At 45.1% G+C, this 21,015-nt stretch overlaps 1 protein-coding gene across 1 annotated transcript in view; it reads left to right on the forward strand.

Moving 5' to 3' along the window:
- The window catches only part of LOC308289801 (seizure protein 6-like), a 179,297-nt gene that overhangs the window by 61,356 nt on the left and 96,926 nt on the right, over positions 1–21,015 (forward strand). The window contains exons 3-4 of the mRNA XM_080731553.1: positions 10,484–11,125; positions 12,933–13,066. Coding sequence (XP_080587679.1) covers positions 10,516–11,125; positions 12,933–13,066 — 744 coding nt within the window. The 5' untranslated portion in view covers positions 10,484–10,515. The remainder of the gene's footprint in view (positions 1–10,483; positions 11,126–12,932; positions 13,067–21,015) is intronic.

Raw genomic sequence — 21,015 nt, forward strand, 5'->3', positions numbered from 1 at the left:
AATAAGCCACACTGAGTGCACTCTCAACGTCACCGCCCACTGCACTCACTACACTGAGCACACACTCGGTGCGCATTTCCGAACGCACCCTAAATGAACATGAAAGAACGCATTTTTGAGTGCATTTGAGTGCATTCCGTCCATCACACGGCATCCATTAGTAATTATTTCTGAGTTTGAAGTGGTTTTCAAATCAATCAATTGTTTAGTTTTGACTGGATTTTGTCCACCTTCCACATCTCCATCCACTTGTAGGGTTTACACAGTATATGATTCATTCATCCTCAATAGTGCCCTGGGCAGAATGATGGTACTCTCCACTACTAATGAAATGCATGATAAGAGATAGTACTCCATGCTCAAAAAAGAAAAGCAAAAAAACCTTTTCTTCATACAAACACTTCACCTTGCCCCATGCGAGGACGGACCTGTGCACAGAACACAGAAATGATCCTATCAAACATCAAAAGGCATTGAATGCAGCATTAAGCAGGCCCTAATACGTTATTAATAATATTCATCTTCACTGTCTGTTCAAAAGCAACAAGAAGGAACAACACATAACCAGACCGTATCGTTGCAGCTGAACATGCGCCACATTGTTGGCATAACAATAAATCCGTAATATGTCCATTGTGTCCTACATACAGTATGTGCCGTTTCAACTCTTCAGCATTTACTGCTCTTTTCCTACAAATTTCCTTCAATTCATTTTTTCCACAGTTACTTTCTTTCCCTGTTTTTTCCTTTCTAATTTTTATGGAGAATGGAGCATATTTTTGCAGAAACTTGCAAATCAATTCCCATTCCCATTGAAAAGCAGAATCCACCGTCGTGGGTAGATTTAAACTTATGTCAGAGAAGGTCATAAAAATAGCAAACATAGCTGATCTACAAGCTCAATGTTCTGCAAATCCCCTGATAATCTACTGTCTTGCCAATGGCAGGTCGTGTGAAGTTTTGAAATGGCACATCTGTATATAGCACTCACAACAAACGGTCAAACGGTCAACCGCAGACACGGTCTTGTGGCCTCCGACTTCAAGTCATTTTACAATAATGTGGCCCCCTGGCTAAACTACTCTGTAGATGAATACCCCAATGTGGATACAAATTAATTATTTAAATTCAAATTTACTATGTCAATACTATTACAATAAAGAGAACCATCATGGGTTGCCTGGTGGCTCAACCATCTAGTCCACCAGTGACCACATGGATCCCTGTGAGGACCTGGGTCTGGGATCTGACTTCTGTGGTCCTGTCTCGTGTGTCTCCTCTCTCTCTATCTGCACTGTAGTAACACTTTCGCATTGACAGAATCTGTCCACAGACAGACTTACTATAAGCACCTGGCATAGTACTGAAAACTACTTCTGTGGTAGTTCTTCTGTGTCTCCATGCAGGACCACATTTTCCAATGATAACACGCACGCACGCACACACACACGCACGCACGCAGGCACGCACGCACACAACCACAACCACACCCACACCCACACACACCCACACACACAGGTTCAAAACAATACCAGCCACGCTCTCAAGGCTTGTAAAAACAGTGGTGATGATGATGATGATGATGGTGATGGTGGTGGTGGTGGTGGTGGTGGTGGTGGCCAAGAACAACAGTATTATCCACTGTGTGTGTGTGTGTGTGTGTGTGTGTGTGTGTGTGTGTGTGTGTGTGTGTGTGTGTGTGTGTGTGTGTGTGTGTGTGTGTGTGGGGGTGGGTGGGTGTGTGCTTGCGCGCGCGCACATTCTGAATCTGTGTGTGCATTCTGAATGCGTGTGTGACAGTGATTGTGTGTGTGTGTGTGTGTGTGTGTACAGTATGTGACTGTGTGTGTGTGTGTGTGTGTGTGTGTGTGACAGTGTGCATGCGTGTGTGTGTGTGTGTGTGTGTGTGTGTGTGTGTGTGTGTGTGTGTGTGTGCGTGCGCGTGTGTGTGTCTGTGTGTACATGCATGCACGTTATTCATGTGTGTTTGCATGTTTGCGTCCACCAGCGCACGCGTATCTCTGTATCTGTGCGTGCGTGCTATGCGCGCGTGCATCTGTGCGTGCATCTGTGAGCGTGCGTGTGCATGTCAGGTGATCCATCAGGTTTGCAGGCAGCAAGCAGCCATGCTGGTGAAGTGCTTGATCTCCCCAAAGCTGCCAGGCGCTGATAGAGCCCTCGTCTCCGCACAGCACCCCTCATATTTCTTCATCTAATTGGATTGCAGCCTGTCAGCGCCTCATTTGTATACCGCCTCAGCCTCCAACATCCAGGGGCAGTGCCGATGTTTACTCCTGGCTCAGGGCTGTTCCCCGAGCCTGGGGAGCGGCAAATGCACTTCATATTCCTTCGCGTTGGCGCGAACACCCACCCACCACCTCGCTACATTCGTCTCCTCTTTGTCCCCTGTCAAGGCTGTCTGTCTGTCTATCTGTTATGTGTCTTTATCTGTCCACCCATGCATCTATCTGCAGTGTACATCAATACACTCCGTCGGCCCCTCTGTTTGTCTGTCTGTGTCGGTTTGTGTATTTAGTTATATATTTATCCACCTACCTACCTACCCTTTGTTGTTTTTCGTTTTGCCTCTCATCTCTCTCCCTCTGCCTGTCCGTGTCTCTCTTTTATATTTCTGATCCATCCCACCAGCTCCAATAAAGTGCAATTGTACTCGGCTGCTCCCCCAGGAGGGATGCACACTGTTTTTGTAACAGCCTGTCAGCGGGGAACATCTTGTTCAGTTATGCTGCGGGACCCTGGGATTGATGGAGACAGTAGGCGGACACATCCAAAGTGACAGATGGACTGCGGCTCCTGGACACACTCTTGATACTGTACAGCATCGCAGTAGAGCTGACAGTCTAACAGTGGACCCCGAGTAGGCCGGCTGTCAGAACCCACCGGTGAATCTAAAAACCGGGAAAGGTGAAGCTCGGATCGAAGTTTCAGCTGAGGAGAGCGCTGTTTGAAGCAACCTGTGGGCTATTGCCTCGGTGTCAGAGTAAGGTCTGGCCGCGGGCGCCGGCAGCCCCTCCTGTTCTTGGTTTATTGTAACAAAGCACATCTGTCAAGTCACTACAGTGCTCCGTTATCTGCCCTATGAATCTTTTCTGCAGGCCTCAATTAATTCACATAATACCCAGTATATCGTCGCTACCGGGTAGAACACTTGTATGTCCAAAAATGTGAAAAACAGAACCTGTGTTCCAGTGGATCCATTGTAGTTGTTGTTTTGTCACAAGCTCCTTGGTTAAATATTTATAAAACATGCGCGTGCGCACGCACACACGCACACACACACTCGATCACTTTCAACAAGGCTTTCCTATTTAGGGCATATATCCTATGGGGACATTTTTCTAAAACGTAATGAAAAACTAAAACAAACCAATGAACTAGCAAAAATGGTCACCGTACGTCACAACGCGATGCACTGTCTGTGACCTTTATAGATGAGGTATTTTCACGACTTTGGAGCAACTCTGTCACACGACAAAGTATAAAATGCATTTGTAGAAGGAAAAAAATAATAAACCCTAAATATATGAAATGCAGAGATACAAGGTTTCTGCCCGACACCGACGATATGTTGCACTGCATCGGTCCAGCAAGCATTCTTCAACTCCTCCATATTCCGCTGGCATCGCTGCGCTGCCATTCTGCCAAACAATTTACCGTTTGATAGGTGGATCTGGGCATCTCTCTTGGGGGGTGGTGCGTTCTTGGCTGTTAAAGTGACAGCTTCCAGAACCCTGCGCTGAGGCTCCACATCCTCCACTGATGATTGCTACACTGGGAGCATGAGCAGGGCCACTGTCTCTCAGCGCTTTTTTTTTGGCACAGCCAGTGAGCGAAATCAAATGCAATAAAAGCATGTCTGGATTAGAGCTTGTTAAGGGAGAGAAGAGCCTTTAATTGCTCCGGCTTTGTGCGGCTTCACAAAAGAGCCGGCATTGCTAAGCTGTAGCTCAAGGGTGAATGTTTGCGACGAAATAAGCAAAGACGTACAATGCGGTAGGGGAAGGAGAGAGAAAAGCCATTTTCAGGAAGAGGATTTAAATGGAGTTGGCGAGAAGCGGCAGGATTTCAATTAGCTGCCGGCAGACTGTTATTTTTTTTCTTATTTTTTTTGTATCATTATTTAAGTATGCATGAAGCAGGTAAAATGCATCTACTTGCATGCCAGCGGCAACGATGCACTGCATGATTTTGTGGGACAGGCGCTAAATCTGTGTCTTCACTTCTCCCTAAACAGAGAAACTGCCTTGTCTAGAGAGAAAGAGGTGTGTGTGTGTGTGTGTGCGCGCGCATGCGTGCGTGCGCGCGTGTGTGTGTGTGTGTATGTGTGTGCGCACGTTAGTTTGTGTGTGTGTGTGTGTGTGTGTGTGTGTGTGTGTGTGTGTGTGTGTGTGTGGGATGGGGGGGGGGATTTAATGTGTTGCAGCCGAGAGCAACAGTACACTGTTCTGGGACTCTCATATTTTAACATTCATTTACTCACTTTCGCACGCATGAGAGCATCTTGAGCCCGGCAGCTGCCTTTGATGTCAGAAACATTCACTCACCTGCCCCAGAGCACCGTTCCACATACAGGCCAGATATACGGGCCTGACACCAGGGTTATTGGAGGCTGTTTGTCCACGTCCTCTGCCAGAGGACAGCAGATCTAGTCCCCGGGCACACGGCATCGCCGGTCATCTCCCCCATTCCCGGATCAATGCTTCTCCGCTGATAGGGACTAGAGTCGGCTATTGATCCACTCTTGCCTCGCCTTTGTCCCTGGTTATCATAGAGACGAGAGAATGACCTTTTCCAAAGGTGATGAAGTGGAAAGGATGCTGCTTCACAGCTTTCAGGAGAAAAAAGGCCTTTGACCATCAGGCCATCGGGCCGTCATTCTCTGCTGAGCACGATCAAGCTGAGCCCAAAGACAGATCGATAAGCAGCGGACAAATGATAACATTACTTCTGTCACGAGACTACAGAACTCTATTATGCAGCCGAATCACCTTGCAAAAGGATAGGATGTGGTTATGCATGTTGTGTGTGTTCTGCCTGCATATGTTTCTGTTGCCCTCTTTAATTTAATATGTGTTTCATATTAATACACACGAACGCGCACACAGGAGAAGACGGAGCCTTTAATATTTGACACTGTTAAAATATTGCTACCTACATAAGTTCAGACCAGTGAAATATTTACTTGGTTGAAATACATTATAACTGGCATTTACCACTCAAACCATAAAACCCCCCAATAGCCATTTAAAACACGCCCTGCTGTCTAATTTGTTTTCACATTTGTAAAACCTTCTCTCTCTCTCTCTCTCTCTCTCTCTCTCTCTCTCTCTCTCTCTCTCTCTCTCTCTCTCTCTCTCTCTCTATGCCAGTGATGAATTACTCAGCGGTGAAAATGTGGTGGATTATATCTGGACAAATTACATGTTGTATGCATGTACTCTAATAAGATTACTTTATTCTAGAAGCACTCATGTCTAAAACGGGGGTGACCTGTAGTTTTGGTGGGAAGGGTTCTCAATAAGGATTCAACCTGAAAAAATAATATTTTTTAGTAGAATGACTCACAGATCTTATAAATATCTTTTGGGCTTAGAGAGGTTCAGAGGGGACCATGGCTTGTCATTATATTGGACAAGTGATTGTTATTGAGAATGCATGAGTGGACGGGTGTCCCTTGCCGAAGGTGTTGGAAGCAGGGTCAATAAGATTTGAAAGTGGAGGAAATGTCGCTTTAGGCAACATCGGATTAAAGGGCCTGGTTTCTATTCTGACGATCACCAGTAGCTTGGACAATACACACAAACAAACAGCCCTCCTGCCTTCCTACTGCGCTGATGTTGGTTGTGTATGTGAGCAATCAAGGTAAGCGAGCCTTGAAACAGTATATTATCCTCAAAACAAATGTTACCCAGACATATTTCAGACTCTGCCCACAACAAAATCTCTTCGATTCTTGCAGGAAGGCAGATTATATTACAGTATATCATCATCACTGTCAGGCTGAAACCTTGCATGTTCAAAACCTTTGCTCTTCAGGCAATGGAAAAAATAAACAGAGTGCCAATGAATCCAATTATCAAATGCTCTGATGATGAAGGCCCTTAGGCTGAAATGTTTGCAGGGTTTGTAAGTTAATTGTTGAAATTGAGATACTCTTGTCCAGAAGATGATGCTACATTTTACCAGATGTCAGGGACGTGCTGGCCATTAGGAAAAGCACAACAACTCCCGAACGGCCGGTTCTGCCTGTTCTGCCATTAAAAAAAATGGCCGGCCCACAAAGTAAATATAACTCACGTAATTGCCCCACTGGCTTGTCTCTCATGATCTGAAATGGACAATCTTTGAAAAAATCTGGTTAAGCAATGAGGGCCTCTCCAACTCCTTTTCCCGGGCTGTATCAGGGGCCCAGCTCGTCCCTGCTAGATGTATATGATACTGTATACACTCCAGTATCAGTGTGTAGGCCTATTGGCATACAGAATGATTTTTAGAATTCACACTGGATAATATGCCGTTCATCGTCCATATACAGTTCTGTACTGAATCCTCAGGCTCAGTTCTCCTATTAAAGTGGCACTGAGACTCGAGTCAAGGCTGTTGGCTGTCTTGTACCTCTCAACTTTAATGACTTGGATTTGTATTGGACTCATGGCTTATTCCAGGTAAGCGTGTATGAATTCCGTTGTGTCTTTCACAACCCAGGGAAGAGACATCAAAGTGGCACTCAAGGCTCTTTGCCCTCATCTCACACCCATCTGCACTCTATCAAGAAGTTCAGAACGCTGGCACAGAGTTGAAGAGACCCTATAGAACAAAGTTCACTTTGAGGAGCTCTGCCTTTGAAAAGAGATGGACCCTAAAGCTCTCACAGAGTTAATGTGTCCTTTGATTTGAGTCATTCTCTGGCCAGGTACATGTTTCGGGCTGTGGGCTTTCCAGGTGGCTCTGCAGGCCAGGGCACATTAAGTTATGATTGAAAACTGCACGTTTGGACGTCACCATAGAGACCATATAGGCGGCATTGGCTCAGGGGTAGAGAAAATTGTCATTAGATCACGGAGGGTTCCCGAAGGGTTCCCGAAGGGTTCCCAGTTCGAATCCGGGCTCCCCCAGAGTTTATGTCAAAGAGTCCTTGAGCAACACGTGAGCAGGTTGGTGCCTCGCATGGTTTCCTCTGTCATCGGTGTATGAATGTGTGTGTGAATGGGTGAATGTAATGCACAATCTATGTAAAGCACCTTGGATAAAGGTGCTATACAAATGTACCATTTATTTACCACCATGTCGACATTTCTTCATTTTTGCTGAGAAACACACACTATATACTGTATACACAGTCTCCTCACATCATTAGGGATTTAGTAGCGATCAAATCACCCAAAATGTTATTTTCAAATATAGGATGCTCGTTCAGCAACTCTATTCTGTGATGACAGTGCTGCAGGGTGTATGCGGATTATCTCCCTGTGCCCTTCAAATTATTGCGACCGTCAGGTCGCAGTTACTACCAAAACCTCCACCGGCTGTCTGTCAGTCAGTCTGTCAGTCTGTCCGTCATGTCACACTTTTCCCCAACTCATATCTCCGCCACTATTGCCCCGATCCATGCCAAACTTTGCACACACACTCCTTGCCTGCCAATCCACAACCTCCACCCCACCAGGGACCCCCGGAGCTCCAGGGACTCCCAGGGACGCCCTTCCGTGCAAAAATGACCAAATGACCACCCAAACAGGGCTGTTCACAGGGAATTCCCGGGGACCACCGACTCCTGGAGCTCCAGAATGGATGCCCCTAGTGGAGGACCCCCGCCACTGCAGCGCACATAAAATGCTGTAACTCGGGCTAGGAGCGACCAGGAGAGCCGGGGCCGGAACCCACGCGTCCGTCTTGGTGGCGTCAAGAGAGCCGTCAACATGAATCTGTCCCATATAGCGCCACCATCTGGCCGATTTTTTCAAACACATTTTTGGACACTGCTCCTACACATTTTGCCCTAAAATCACGCAAATCCGTACACAGTATGTCTACACTCATGTCATCAACATGGATCTGTCCTATATAGCGCCACCATTAGGCCGATTTTTTCAAAAACATTTTTGGACACTGCTCCTACAGATTTTGCCCTAAATTCATGCTGCGACCTGACGGTCGCTTATCTCCCGATTAGGGAGTCTTACTGGTTACTATTATTGCATGTCCTTCCCATTATTCTCTTCCTTCCACCGCCACTATCAACTGAACACAAACACAGAAAGAATGCCATAGAAGGAAGAGAGTTTTGGACATCATGTACCTGTGTGTTCAAAGGTCAATTTAAGCATTAATGTTTTGGGAATTTGTCATTAGCTGTAGTAGCCTTCAAATGCTGCTTGTTTATTCAAGGTATTTTCTACATACTGCATTTATGAATGCTGAGCAAGAAAAACTATTCTGTGAACATTATTAAAATGCCATACTCTATCTGTAAGCCCTCAAAATGCTACAGTATGTGACTGTGATGCGAGGGTTGATGTTATTAAAAGTCATACGTTTGGCCTAGTAATGTATGGATCTAATATAGACAGGGTTATAGTGTGAATCATAGTCAGTAATTTTCTTGTACTCTTTACTCGTAACAGTCCATAATCCATCCTACACCAGTCAGCATAGGTGCGACAACAGCACACCTGATCTGATGTCTTAAAATGTGTTCCTTTCAGACTCTGTTACTCCAGTTTCCCCCATTCATATTCCACACATTTTGGACTATGATAAAATGGGTTGTGTGGTATACTGTATGAAAAGCTGAACTGTAAGAATCCTTAATGAGTCAGACGTTAGTTGTCTAAATGTCTTCTAATGTGGGAGGCACTAGTCGAACCCAACATGTATTGTATGCTGTATTTTCAGAGCTTTGACTGACTACCTTTCTCCCCGGGGCAGCATCTAGCATGTTTCAGTATGACTGACACGTTGATGCACAGATCAGATTTAATCTGAGCCAAGAGAGTCAGGCCTTTACAAGCCTCACCCTGCTCCATCTAGATTAGATATGTACATTACATTTCTGACATTTCATAGCACCGGGGGAAAGATACAGTCAGTCAGTCAGTTCTGTTTGGTTTGAGATATCGCATCGTCTCCCCTTTGTAGATTCTGCAGCCAATGTGTCTGATGCCTATGAAAGCGCTGAGCCATTTCTCTGTTTGAGAGGAGAGGTGCTGGGCGGAAAGTGGCGCTGCTACAATAAACCCTGATTGTTTGAAGCAGATTGCTATTAGTTGGCGGAGAGGGGAGCTATTAGGGCGGAAATGAAGCATTGTTAAAGAAACATAAGACTTCCCTCGGCGGATGACAGCCTTCTGAAGGGGCCTCAGATTAGATCTTGCAGGTGCAGTTGGGAGGGAAGAAGTGTTCTCCACGCTAGGCGAATTATATTGGCTCATCAAATCTGCTCTGGACTGAATATTAAGCCTCATTATGGTGTGAGGGGGAGGGAGGAGGCTGTTGAAGTGAGCAATTTATGAGAAACGTTAGGGTTGTGCTGTGCTGGGTTTCCAAAAGAGCCTTTTCAGTCCAGTGATTGTCTCGCAGTACAGCATTGCCGGTACATCACTTCTCAGCACGGAGAGGCATTAAAAAAATGTGTGTGATTTGAAGGCTTTTATTGCTACGCTCTTGCAAGGTTTGGTCTGCATGCGCTCGTGAGTGGCTGCTCTGCTCCGATCTCCCATCCAGAAGCAAGAGAATGGTTTGTACTGCCCTATAGCAGCCCTGCTAATGTTTGTTGTGCAGCAATGAATTGGTTAAGATGGAAACAGTGCCTCTGGATGCTGGCCCAGTTGTCTTGTTAATTTTATAATCTCCAGATGAACAAGTCACGTTTGGTTTGAAACTGATTTTGCGTGTATGAAAGTATAACGTTTGTGTCATTACACATACAGAAACAGGGATTGAATGACCTGAATCTCATGCTGGTCAGGAATAATACACATTGGTAATGCAAGCCCCATCCGTTGCAATACCCGTTGTACTAATATTGTTGTACCCATTTCCAGAGTACCCAGTGCGGTACCTACTGTACTTGGGACCGAGCGACTAAATATGGAGATACAGGGATGTACATATTTGGAGTTCTAATGGAGTTCCATTGTAAAATGCACAGCGGCACACAGCTCCACCTATCCGCATAGACAACGTCTCAGGTTAGTGGTCAGGGAAGCTGATAAAGGTATATAGCCTATATTGATATCCATTGATATCCATCAATCGATACAGACAGACTTTCTGTCTGTGAGCACAGCTGTCCTGTGCTCTTTATTGGCTGTAACACTGATCTTCTCGCGGTGCGGTTGCAACCCCCTTCACACCGTATGATGTCAAGTCGGCGACAAAGCCAAATATCAAACGTGCTAGATATCTAGAAATAGTTTGCAGTGTGTTGTAGTAGCCTTACACCTTTTCTTTGTCTCCCCAGCATCTGCCTCTGAGGACGGCCCAGGCCTCTCCATGACCCCGGGGAGCCCTGCAGAGAGCAGGGTCAGTCTGTACCCCACCACACAGGACAGTGGCCGGAGGCTCCCGCTGGTCACCACCGCCCCACCCCTCAACATCCCCAACCATCATTCGCTGTACAGGAACCCTCCGCCTCATCAGTCCCTCCTCGCCTCGCACGGAGTGCCGCACTACTTCGAAGACAGCGGTGGGTTGGACGCTCGTCCGACTGTGTCCGGTCCCTCCGATGCCTTTTCTGCCCCGTCATCCAAGAAGGCGCAACTTGACAGGGGAGCGTCAGTGAGGCACGACGGACACGACGGGAGAGGTGAAAATGCAGACATGCTAACCACTCCTGTCATGCACACGTTGGCTCCTGATCCTCGCTCCAACACCCCCGACCCGGCCACCACTGTGGGGCAGAATCACCCGGAGAGGTCCGCCGCTTCCCCCGCGGCTGTGACCACCGTAGTGGAAAGAGATGCAGCGAGGCCAGACCGGCCGTCGCCGGACCATGACGGCTCCCTGGCTCACGAAGGCATGTTGTTGGCTACGTCCGTGGACGAGGAGACGACCACCACCACCATCACCACCACCACTATCATCACCACCATGCAGAGCCCAGGTAGGAAGACACTCTTAAAGGACATCTGTAGGACAGGGGTCTTCAACGTTTTCAGGCCAAGGACCCCTTAGTTGAGAGAGAAATGAAGCAGGGACCCCCACAACCTGATCATATTCCAAATACAGCACGATCGTCAGTGTATGTTGGATTCGTGTTTTCAGATATTTAACGGCATGAACCGCCAATACTTAATAATCTTGACCTTTTCACTCTGTGCTCTTTTTTCCCCCTCTAGACCAAAGCGCTTTGCTGAAAATAGCCGATCTACAAGCTTACAACGCCTCGCAGCGTGAGGCGTTGTGAGCTTGTAGATCTGCTATTTTTGGCTAAAGTGGCTAAATATAGACGCTAGGGTTCAAGTGGTTAATGTAAAAAAAGGAGAAAAAAAGGTTTCCACTAAACAACGATTTGGAGGACTCTGAGGACCCCCTAGGGGTCCCGGACCCCCTGTTGAAGACCCATGCTGTAGCACATTTACCATGGGTCCAGCTGTTAACGCAGAATGCTTCACATAAAGCAATGGAGGAAGTCGCAAACCCTGCCCATGCGTGCACTCAGGCATGTACTGTACGTGCACGTACCACCACAGAAAAAAATATATATATTTATATCACAGCCCAATGTTTTACTATGGGTAATATTCTTGTAATTGCTTCTAAAAGAATAATTCTGAAGTAGGCTGCAATGAACACAGTTATTGAGTATTACAATAGCTGCCTGGTACAACTCAGCTTTTTTTCCCCCAAATGGTTTTCATATCAGAACTCTCATTATTACAAGTCATTGTCATATTTTCACACAGCAATGCACACTCAACTAATATCCTCTCTATTTGCATCTCATGCAAAACAACAACACAGCCACAGGACTGAAATTAATTACAACAGTATTATTGCGCCTCCTCCCCTCAATCAAGAGGTGACGTAAGGAACAGCAATGCGAGATGCTCAGACAATTACTTGAGATTGACGGAGATGAGCATCAGTATTTAGATTGGCCTGTGTAATTTACAGAAGCTCTTCCAAGGACAACGAGGCCAGCGAAGGAAGGACCTTGATTAATTTATCTCGTCCACGAGGGGTTCCATCACACACTGTGACATTTTGTGTCATTGATAATGCCATTCAATGCGTCAGCAAGCCAGACAAAACATCTCCTAGGGACATATAGAAGCTCACAGAGACACACAGAGATGCAGGGTGAATGACAACATTGGGGTGCAGTAATGATGTTGAAGTGGACACTCCCTAAGGGGAGGTGTCAAGGAGACACAGAGGGTATTCTTTATGAGGAAGCTGTCTGACAAAAGTTCACTTTTTTGAACATCAAATGGGCAGGGTGTGGGGAGGGGGAATAAAGGAGGCGGAGCAGAGTGACCTCAAAGCAACCTCAGAATAGTCTGTCCCCATCCGTCCCCCCCACAGAGTCCACAGCCCAGACGGTAGCTGGAAAACCTTGAAACACAATTAGTTTGTGTGTGAATGTATAGCATGTACAATGTTTGTATAAATGTGTGTGTGTGTAATTGGGGGGGTGGGTGCGTGTCTTTGCATGCACACGTATATAAATATGTATGCGCATGCAGCCGATTCATGCGTGCATATGCTTGTACAAGGACGTACGTACGTGTGTGTGCATGCTTATCGTTGAGCGTGCGGCTGCATGATTAATGCAAAGGCATAGATTGGCATGTTTTTTGCGAGTGTTAGCAAAGCCCCTTTTGACAATACAGAATGGAGGGACTTGACACGGTGACATCGTGTTACAGGCCATGTCATAATTGTTTCCTGTGTGTTTACTCTGCCAGTTCCCTGCCAATTCAACCTGACTGGACCTGAGGGCTACATAGAGGCCCCCCCACAGGCTACCTCTGGTTTCTACTCTACACAGGACTGCACATACACTATCACCGTCTACATGGGCTATGGAGTGGAGATCCAGGTAAAAAACTGTCTGTCTCTTGCATAGCCAATTCCGGAGTGTTGAACTCTCAGAGTTACAATAACAGTCTGCCCTCGCTACAATCTCTTTCCTGTCTTTTCTGCTATTGTTACTGTTTATATAACAATGCTGGACACGCTATTTTGGGGATGCAGGTCAACCGGTTAGAAGTGCAGTTGGAGGGTCCGTGGTGATGGACTTTTTGTATTTTGGGGACTGGAGAAGGGCAGAGCACCCGCAGCGCAGTGGTGAGATGGGTTGGAATAGGCAGAACATTTGTCAGTGGGTGTGTTGCAGGTAGATTAAAGTATGGCCAGTCAAATGGCCACTGTTCATTACCAGAGCAGAGCAATGTCGTATTGCTATTTTCCACAGTGTCACGGAATAATACACTATAAACTTCTCCCAAAAGCAAACTGCGGGAGGTGCATTTGTCACAACAAATCCATGGCAGCTTAAGCAGACCACCAAGAGCAGATGATGGAGAATGTGACCCAGTGCAGAAAATAGATGGTCATTCCCTGGGCTGCACACTTCAGAGGAGAACTAAAAAGAAAAGATGTAAAAGTGTACAGTAATCTCAGGGATGCTTCATGGAGTTCATGTGGTTAACTGGCACACTGGCACCGTGTGCCACTGTGGTGACATTAGACAAGTGAGGGAGTTATGAAGGGAGAATCATAACGGAACACAACAGTTGATTCCCTCCCCTACAGTATATTGTTGCATCGGCCTGGCAGTGAAACCCTGCCTTCTCCCCTCACCTTCAGTTCAATGTTCCAACTATTACCATTCACTGACTCTGAGATAGGGGTCTGGCTAGAGATTACTCAAGACAAAGCATATTTTGTAACATTTGATTACTGTCCTTGTCCTAAAACGTTTCAGAATCAGACTTAAGGAAGGATTGTTGTTCACGATTATTCTTGCTCATTATTTTATTTCATACATTTTTTTGCATCAAAAGTGAATCAGGAGAGAGTGTCACATATTATTAAAATGTTTGTAGTTCACAAAATTGTAAACAATGTGGTAGCCAAATATCTACAGTATATAACTAGGTTATTTAAAAAATAATGTAGCCCCACAGATTCGGCATTAGAGCTGGCGTTATAGCGGGGCTAAAATGTTCAAATGCTTAAAGATAAATTCAACAAAATGAAATAGCTGCTCCCTCTCCTCCATGCCGTCCACTAGTAAATCAGGCACGTCAAAAGTCCCCCTGGACCGTGAAACACTAAATATATTTTGTCCATGAAACACATTAGTGGTTATGGACATGCTATTTAGGCATTCAAATGGATTTGCTTCCCTGCGGGGTAATGCGCTGACACTTAAATCAATAGTGTGATCCTGACCTGTGCTTGCTTGGTTTCTATGCACGTTAAAGATGGATGTGATTTACCTGTTCTCCAAATTTGCTTTTGGACAGAATTCTTCTGTGCCCTTTTGTGCCCAAATCGCTAGCACCATTTATATTGTTGATAACACAGCGTGACTTCAGCTTGCTGACAGGTAGATGTTTACAATTAGCATTTTAATGATAGACAGATTAGATTAGGTTTTGTTGTGCCCTGTTTCCTCTGAATCAATTGTAACTGTTTTTTATCAAAAGGATTTAAGCAGAAAATATTTTTGCAGATAAACCTCCTGTCAACATAAAATATGCATTTCAAGAAGCCAGCTTACTGTTTCCTTCAAGTTATGTTGCGAAGATAAATTGGTTTTGGATTAAAAGGTCAATGAGAAAGTTTGCATTGTATTTAGATGATTATCTGTTCCCCACATCTCAGACAGCTTGAGTCAACAATCATTCAACCGTCGACACACTTATAAACATCCTTTGGCTTGAGAATGGAAACTGAACACAGATTTTTCCTCTTTCATGCCGGCTGTTGAATTCTAAAGGGGATGTTGATGTCTTAAGATGAGCCTCTTCAGTTTGCTCTTCCCAGTATGAGATTGGTAGGAGGCTCTGATTATATAGTACTCATGCTCCTTGTGACAGGTGTACACCATACATATTGCACCAAGAGGCTTTAGCGATCACAGGTCCCCAATGTCACCTACACAATTGTGTCTGTGGTGAAATGCAGACAATGGGACGGTGCTTCTGATGATTAGAGCCTCTGCCCACTCATATATTGAGTGTGGTTGCGAGGCGTCTGACCTTTTGGAGTGGAGGCTGACGCAGTGATTTAAGCGGCGCCTTTGCCTTCTACCTGAACGCCTCCCCTCCCATCCACATGATTAACTCCCAGAGCTTTGCTTCCTGCTGCTCATAAAATATACAATGGCCATTACCCGGCTGACCTTCCAGATGCCTGGCCTAATAAATTTAGGGTAAAAAATGAATCTGTGGTGCAAATCATCTTCAATGATGCGTCCCAGCTGCTTCCTGTCTCCACAGCGGAGAAGAGGAGACTGGACTACTAGAGGCAAGAGAGGGGTGGAGGGGGAAGGAGAAAAGCCTGGACTAGAAAGGAAAGGTGAGAAGACTGGATTGAGAGGAGAGGAGAGACTAAACCTGTTATTTGCAGTACCTGAGTTTAAATACTAAGAGCAGTTGTCTCTCCGTCCCTCCTGGCCTCTCCTCATCTCCCCTTTACGTTCATTATTCCAAGTGACTGCGATGTATGGCCGCAGCCGGGTTTGTAGACGTTAATTAATTGCTTATGGATTATCTGTCTTCAGCCTTTGTTTTGTTTACGGACCTCCTTAAGCATCCCCTGACGAAAACGTCCTCTCAGCTTCTCTTAACTAAATTAAAGGAGTTCAGCATCCCCAGACGGACGGGCTAAACAAATGTGGAATTGGGCTAATGTCGGACACGCATCAAAGATGTTTGATTGAGCTGGGGGGTCAATCGGTGCCGTTACGCTTAAACAGCGCGGGATTCTAATTTGTCTTATCTAGAAATCACACTCATTAATCTACTTCAGCGGTCTTTGTCGGCTTCTGTGGAATCTTGGCGGCACGATTTGGTCATCTTTTATCTTTCTCTCTTTCTTTTTTATACAAGATAAGCTAAAATGTCATTCCCTGATGCAGGATTTTGTTAAAGAGAGGAGCAGATTATTCCACAGTCAACATCCTGAACAGCTGCAGAAACCCAAACCAGAAACGTTATCCTTGGAAATGTGATAATTACATCCATGTCAAATGGCTCTGGTAGGGAAACATGGATCACAGGCTACCAAAGGGGCCTGTTCCTTATGCCTTATTGAATTCACAGTTGATACTGTACTGTACATAGGAATTGCAGGTCTAATGTGCAGAATGCATATATGAATGAGGATGGTTGGGTGTACACTGAGAGTACAGTGTACTGTGTGTGAAAATTGCCTCTGGCAGAAGAGGAAGAGAGAGAGAGGGAGTCTTGTCCTGAGGTGAGCCTTCTTCAATCACCTCTCTCTTGCCTGGCCACGCTTAGAAGAAATGAGAAGGAGCTCACGGTCATAACCCTTATCTTACGACATAATAAGACCTTGTGGCAACATGGAGTCTGCATAACATCAGCTCCCCGGTTCACACTACTCCAATGGCCTTTTTTCTACTGCAGGGCGGTGCCGTGCTGCCGTGAAAATCGCGGGTACGAATCCTTCTCCAGTCTCCACAATAAATGTATCGGCCTGCTTGGGCACTCATTCCAACGGGGAAAGATTTCAACCTTTCCCAGCTTGACTTGTCACCTGTTGTTGTCCCGTTTAAATGGGACTGCACGGGCAGGATTTACGTAAATTATTCGAACATATTTCTTTCCTCACATATGTATGCTTTGTTTGTACTTATACAGTATTTTATAGTGAAAGTCAGTCAGTCTCTGATCATGCTGACATGAAGGACATCACATGAAGTCAGAGATCCAGATCTGAGCCATGCAAGTCTGTGATCCTTATTTGAGCCACACTGTTCCCATGTAGATCCCAAGATCTACAAATCATTTTTTTAGTGACATAGAGTATTTTGTACTTGCTAGCTAGCATAACTAAATAACAGACTGTATATTCTGGACGGTCAAAATAGGCTATATTTCCCTCCATACATTCTATCACAAAAGTTTCACGTTTTCTGTATAATCTGACACACAACATTTCTCTCATTCAGTATACTGTATACAGTATATTTTATATATATTTATATGTATTTATTTATCTATTGTTTTTCTCCATCTAAAATATGTTGCTGTTTATACTGATGTGAGGATTTCAGCTATTTTTCTTCCTCTAGTACATAATGGGTGAATTTGTCTCCATGTAAAATTCAGTGTCAGATAGGCCCCCCTGTTGACCTTTTGTATTATGGAGATGAATATGTATAACTATGTGTAAAGACTGTGGGAGTTTCCTAATGAACACTTGTTGTTCAGGCAGGTCCCTGCAGTGGTGGTGGTCATGGCAACAGCCTATTGATTATAAAAGCGGTTTCATAATGACAGCCTGGTCACTGATGGAGTTCTGCAGGGCTAAGGTTATAATAGGTCACTCGCAATGATTCTCAAAGTCGTGTCCTGAGATCCCCAGGGGTTCTTGAGCGTGTTCCAGTGGGTCCCCAGCAAAATTTGTTAATATACCATCAAAATCCATTTAATCGCTTGAACCCTGTTTTATTATTTGGCTACCGGTATTTGAAAATAGCGGATCTGCAAACTCACAAAGCATCGCAGTGCAGCGTGTTGTGTGAGCTTGCAGATCTATTTTCCAAACGTCATGAAAAATCATGAAAAAAAAAAATCGGAATGATTTTTAAATTTTTACCACAAATCTTTTCAGATGAGATTTCACAGCTAAATACGTATCAATTTTGGGGTCCTTGACATAGAAAGGTTATATAGGTCCTGTGTGAAGCTGAGGACCTTTACAACAGCTCTATGAACCACAGCTCTGGACCTCTCTTTATCCCATATTTTTTAGAAACAGTCATCTCAGATAGAAATATGAGAGAGGAGACAGTGTAGAGGTAGTTTATGTGTGGGTCTCTGGAACCAGGTGTCTTAACCAGGCACTAAACCAAGCATTTGGACGGCGAGTCTCCTTTGATTAGAATGGAAACACTCTCTGCGAGTCCACAGTGATCTCCGTGCGATACAACAGGCACAGAAGCCAAAATCAATAGTGTGCATTGATATTGGTCTAAGCTGAGAAGCTTGTGGATTGGGGTGACTCTGAACACGTTCTTGCCCAAGACGTTTTAATGAGTGGGGTTCCCAGTGAGCTCCGGCTCATAATAACCAACGGATGAATCCCCAGCTGAACGTAGCAAGAGATGAGAGCCGAGGCTAATCAGTAATCTCCCCAAAGGGGTCTCTGGGAGCAGGCAGAGGCCGGTTTAAACACCAGTCAGCACAGGACCCAGTGGGACAGGATCTTTACGGAGCGCTCTAATGCCACGGATAGTGCGGGATATCGACTGATCAATCAATATACTCAACTGCTGCAGCTGAGCCAGACTCCACCTCAGTTCAATAAAGCACAGTTCTATCTTCAGTCTCTGTCTGGATAGATGTCAGAGATTGATTACAAGGCATTTGTCACCCCTGTGACAGTCTGCGAGAGGAATAGGTAGCATTCATTTCCTGTGAGAGCGCCTGCCCAATTGCTTCTAGGCATTTTTCACGATGCAACATCTCAAGGTCTCACAAATTACAGCTTTACTTGTTGGGTCGCTCGTAAAAAATAAGCATGTGCAGCTGTACTTGAGGTGGATGCTGCATGCTACACCGTTTAATGTACCGATCCATGTTTGTGTGACTAGGTTCATATAACTTTTTGTCACAGAGACTAATACATCCCATGCATGTTAAATGACAGAAGAGGCGGGAAACAAGACATGACTGACGCACCAAGGCAGGTTACTCCGAACCATGGCATAATTAATTCAACCTAGGCTGCCTGCGATTGGTACATTATGTATGAGGGCCATTACCATAAACATGCATGTCTTCTTCACCCTTTGGCTCATTCATTACTTTGTGTAGTGTCAAGGGCGGGGGGTGGGGGTTGTGGCACTGACTCTAGTCTCCTTCAAAGAGTTAATTGCGCAGTAGCACTTTGACGAAATTGTAGGTTCAGCAAGCATCGGCTATGCAGTAGCATCACCTTTGTGCTACAGTGCAGGAAATATTCTATTTGCTACAGCAGAGCATTCAGTTGAAAGGGAAGGGGACACAGTGGACACTGAAGGATCTTAGTGCCTTTTTTCCACTGTTTGTTTTTGAGCGGTGGTCACACCGTCTCCATAGCGTGGCCGTGTGTGTAGGTATGTTTGTTTGTTTGTATGTGGGTGGGTGGGTGGGTCTGTATGTAGCCTCAAGCCTGTGGTGTAGTACCTTTTCTGACCACACATGTTAAGGGAGGGGCGCTGTTTTCAGGCCAGGCACACACGCACACGCACACACACACACACACACACACACACACACACACAGGGGGGAAGGGGGGGGGGGGGGGGGGTAAAACCACCGCTCAGTTCACACGGGTGTGATTTTTCTTCCCCGTACTGGTAGCAGGCAGCTACTGTAAGATATACCAGGGAATGCAAGACTTCAAAGAGCACAGGGCTGTAACGATTCAACTTCAGCTTGTCAAATCCTTTTTACATCATAACATTTATTTATTCATCTGTGCACTAGTCGAAACACAGAGGTGTTATGGAGGAGCTACTTGCAGAGAGCAAAATCACTAGTCGTGTTTTAATATTATTTTCCAGCATTTCTCCTTTATTTGCATAGACGGGGAACAGAGAGACTGTCTGGAGGGGCGGGAGAGAGAGAGAGGGGATAAAATGCTGAGACAAATTACAGGAAAGACTATAGCCGTTTTTTTTTTTTTTTTGGTTCAAGCCACAGCACATCATGTATCAGAATCACTTCTGCTCAGACAGAACCTCATTTTTGTTACATTTAACTCTCAGAACACCACTCAACAATACCGCAACACAAACAAAAACAAAACCATACAAAACTCAATCTTTAAGTGTCCACTACATTCATGAGTGGTTGCCACAACTTTAACATGCCTTTATTGCGACCATAGGTCACAGTTTACTGTCAAAACCGTCACAGCTTGACCGCATCCGCCCGAACAGGTAACGCCTGACACTGTGGTTCCCCTGACACATCACTGTGACATCACAGTTGACATCAAGGTGATGTCAGATACTCAGAGCAGGGATCTCCTTGTATGGGCATAAAATGGATTGTATGTTGTGATGTCATGGGAACCACTTTAACAGAATCCTTTTTATGCCCATGTATGGAGATCCCTGATGTCAATATACGGAGGAAGACAGCCCTTATCTGCGTGGCTGGTTCAGACAGGGATCTCTATATGGGCATAAAAGGGATTGTATGTATGATGTCAGATGTGATAGACGTAATAGGATTTTCTCATAACGAATAACTGAGTAAGCATGTTTGGGGTCTCACAGCATATCCCCGTATGCAGTACATGGATCTCCATATATGGGTACCAGGAGTCTCCATATACTGTATGGGTAACTGGCTGATATACATCACTGGCCAGATGGCCAACGCATTTGCGACCTAGGTCGCCCTGAGGCATCTTACTAGTAATTATCATGTATGATGTCTGTTATTTAACAATACATAACTTATATATTATATATTAGGGCTGGGATGCGATTACATTTTTTAATCTAATTAATTACAGGTTCTGTGATTAATTCATCGCAATTAATCGCATTTTAATCGCACATCGATATTTGACCTGAAAAGCTTTTTTTTTCAAGTAAAACACATTTTGTTGTACGAGTGAATCAACAAGTGAGTTTTTTAAATCTAAATTTCGCATCCACTGGGCCAAGCAAAGCGCTCTGATCAGCTACTTCTCCCTTTGCGTTTGTTGTCTCTTCTTGGTTGGTGCTTCGCTATGATCGTTATGCCCGAAACTGAAGGTTCTGTGGTGCAAAAACTAAGTGCGATTAAAATG

Source organism: Nannobrachium achirus (genome assembly GCF_963921795.1).
Source record: "Nannobrachium achirus genome assembly, chromosome: 8".
Lineage (NCBI taxonomy): Eukaryota > Metazoa > Chordata > Actinopteri > Myctophiformes > Myctophidae > Nannobrachium > Nannobrachium achirus.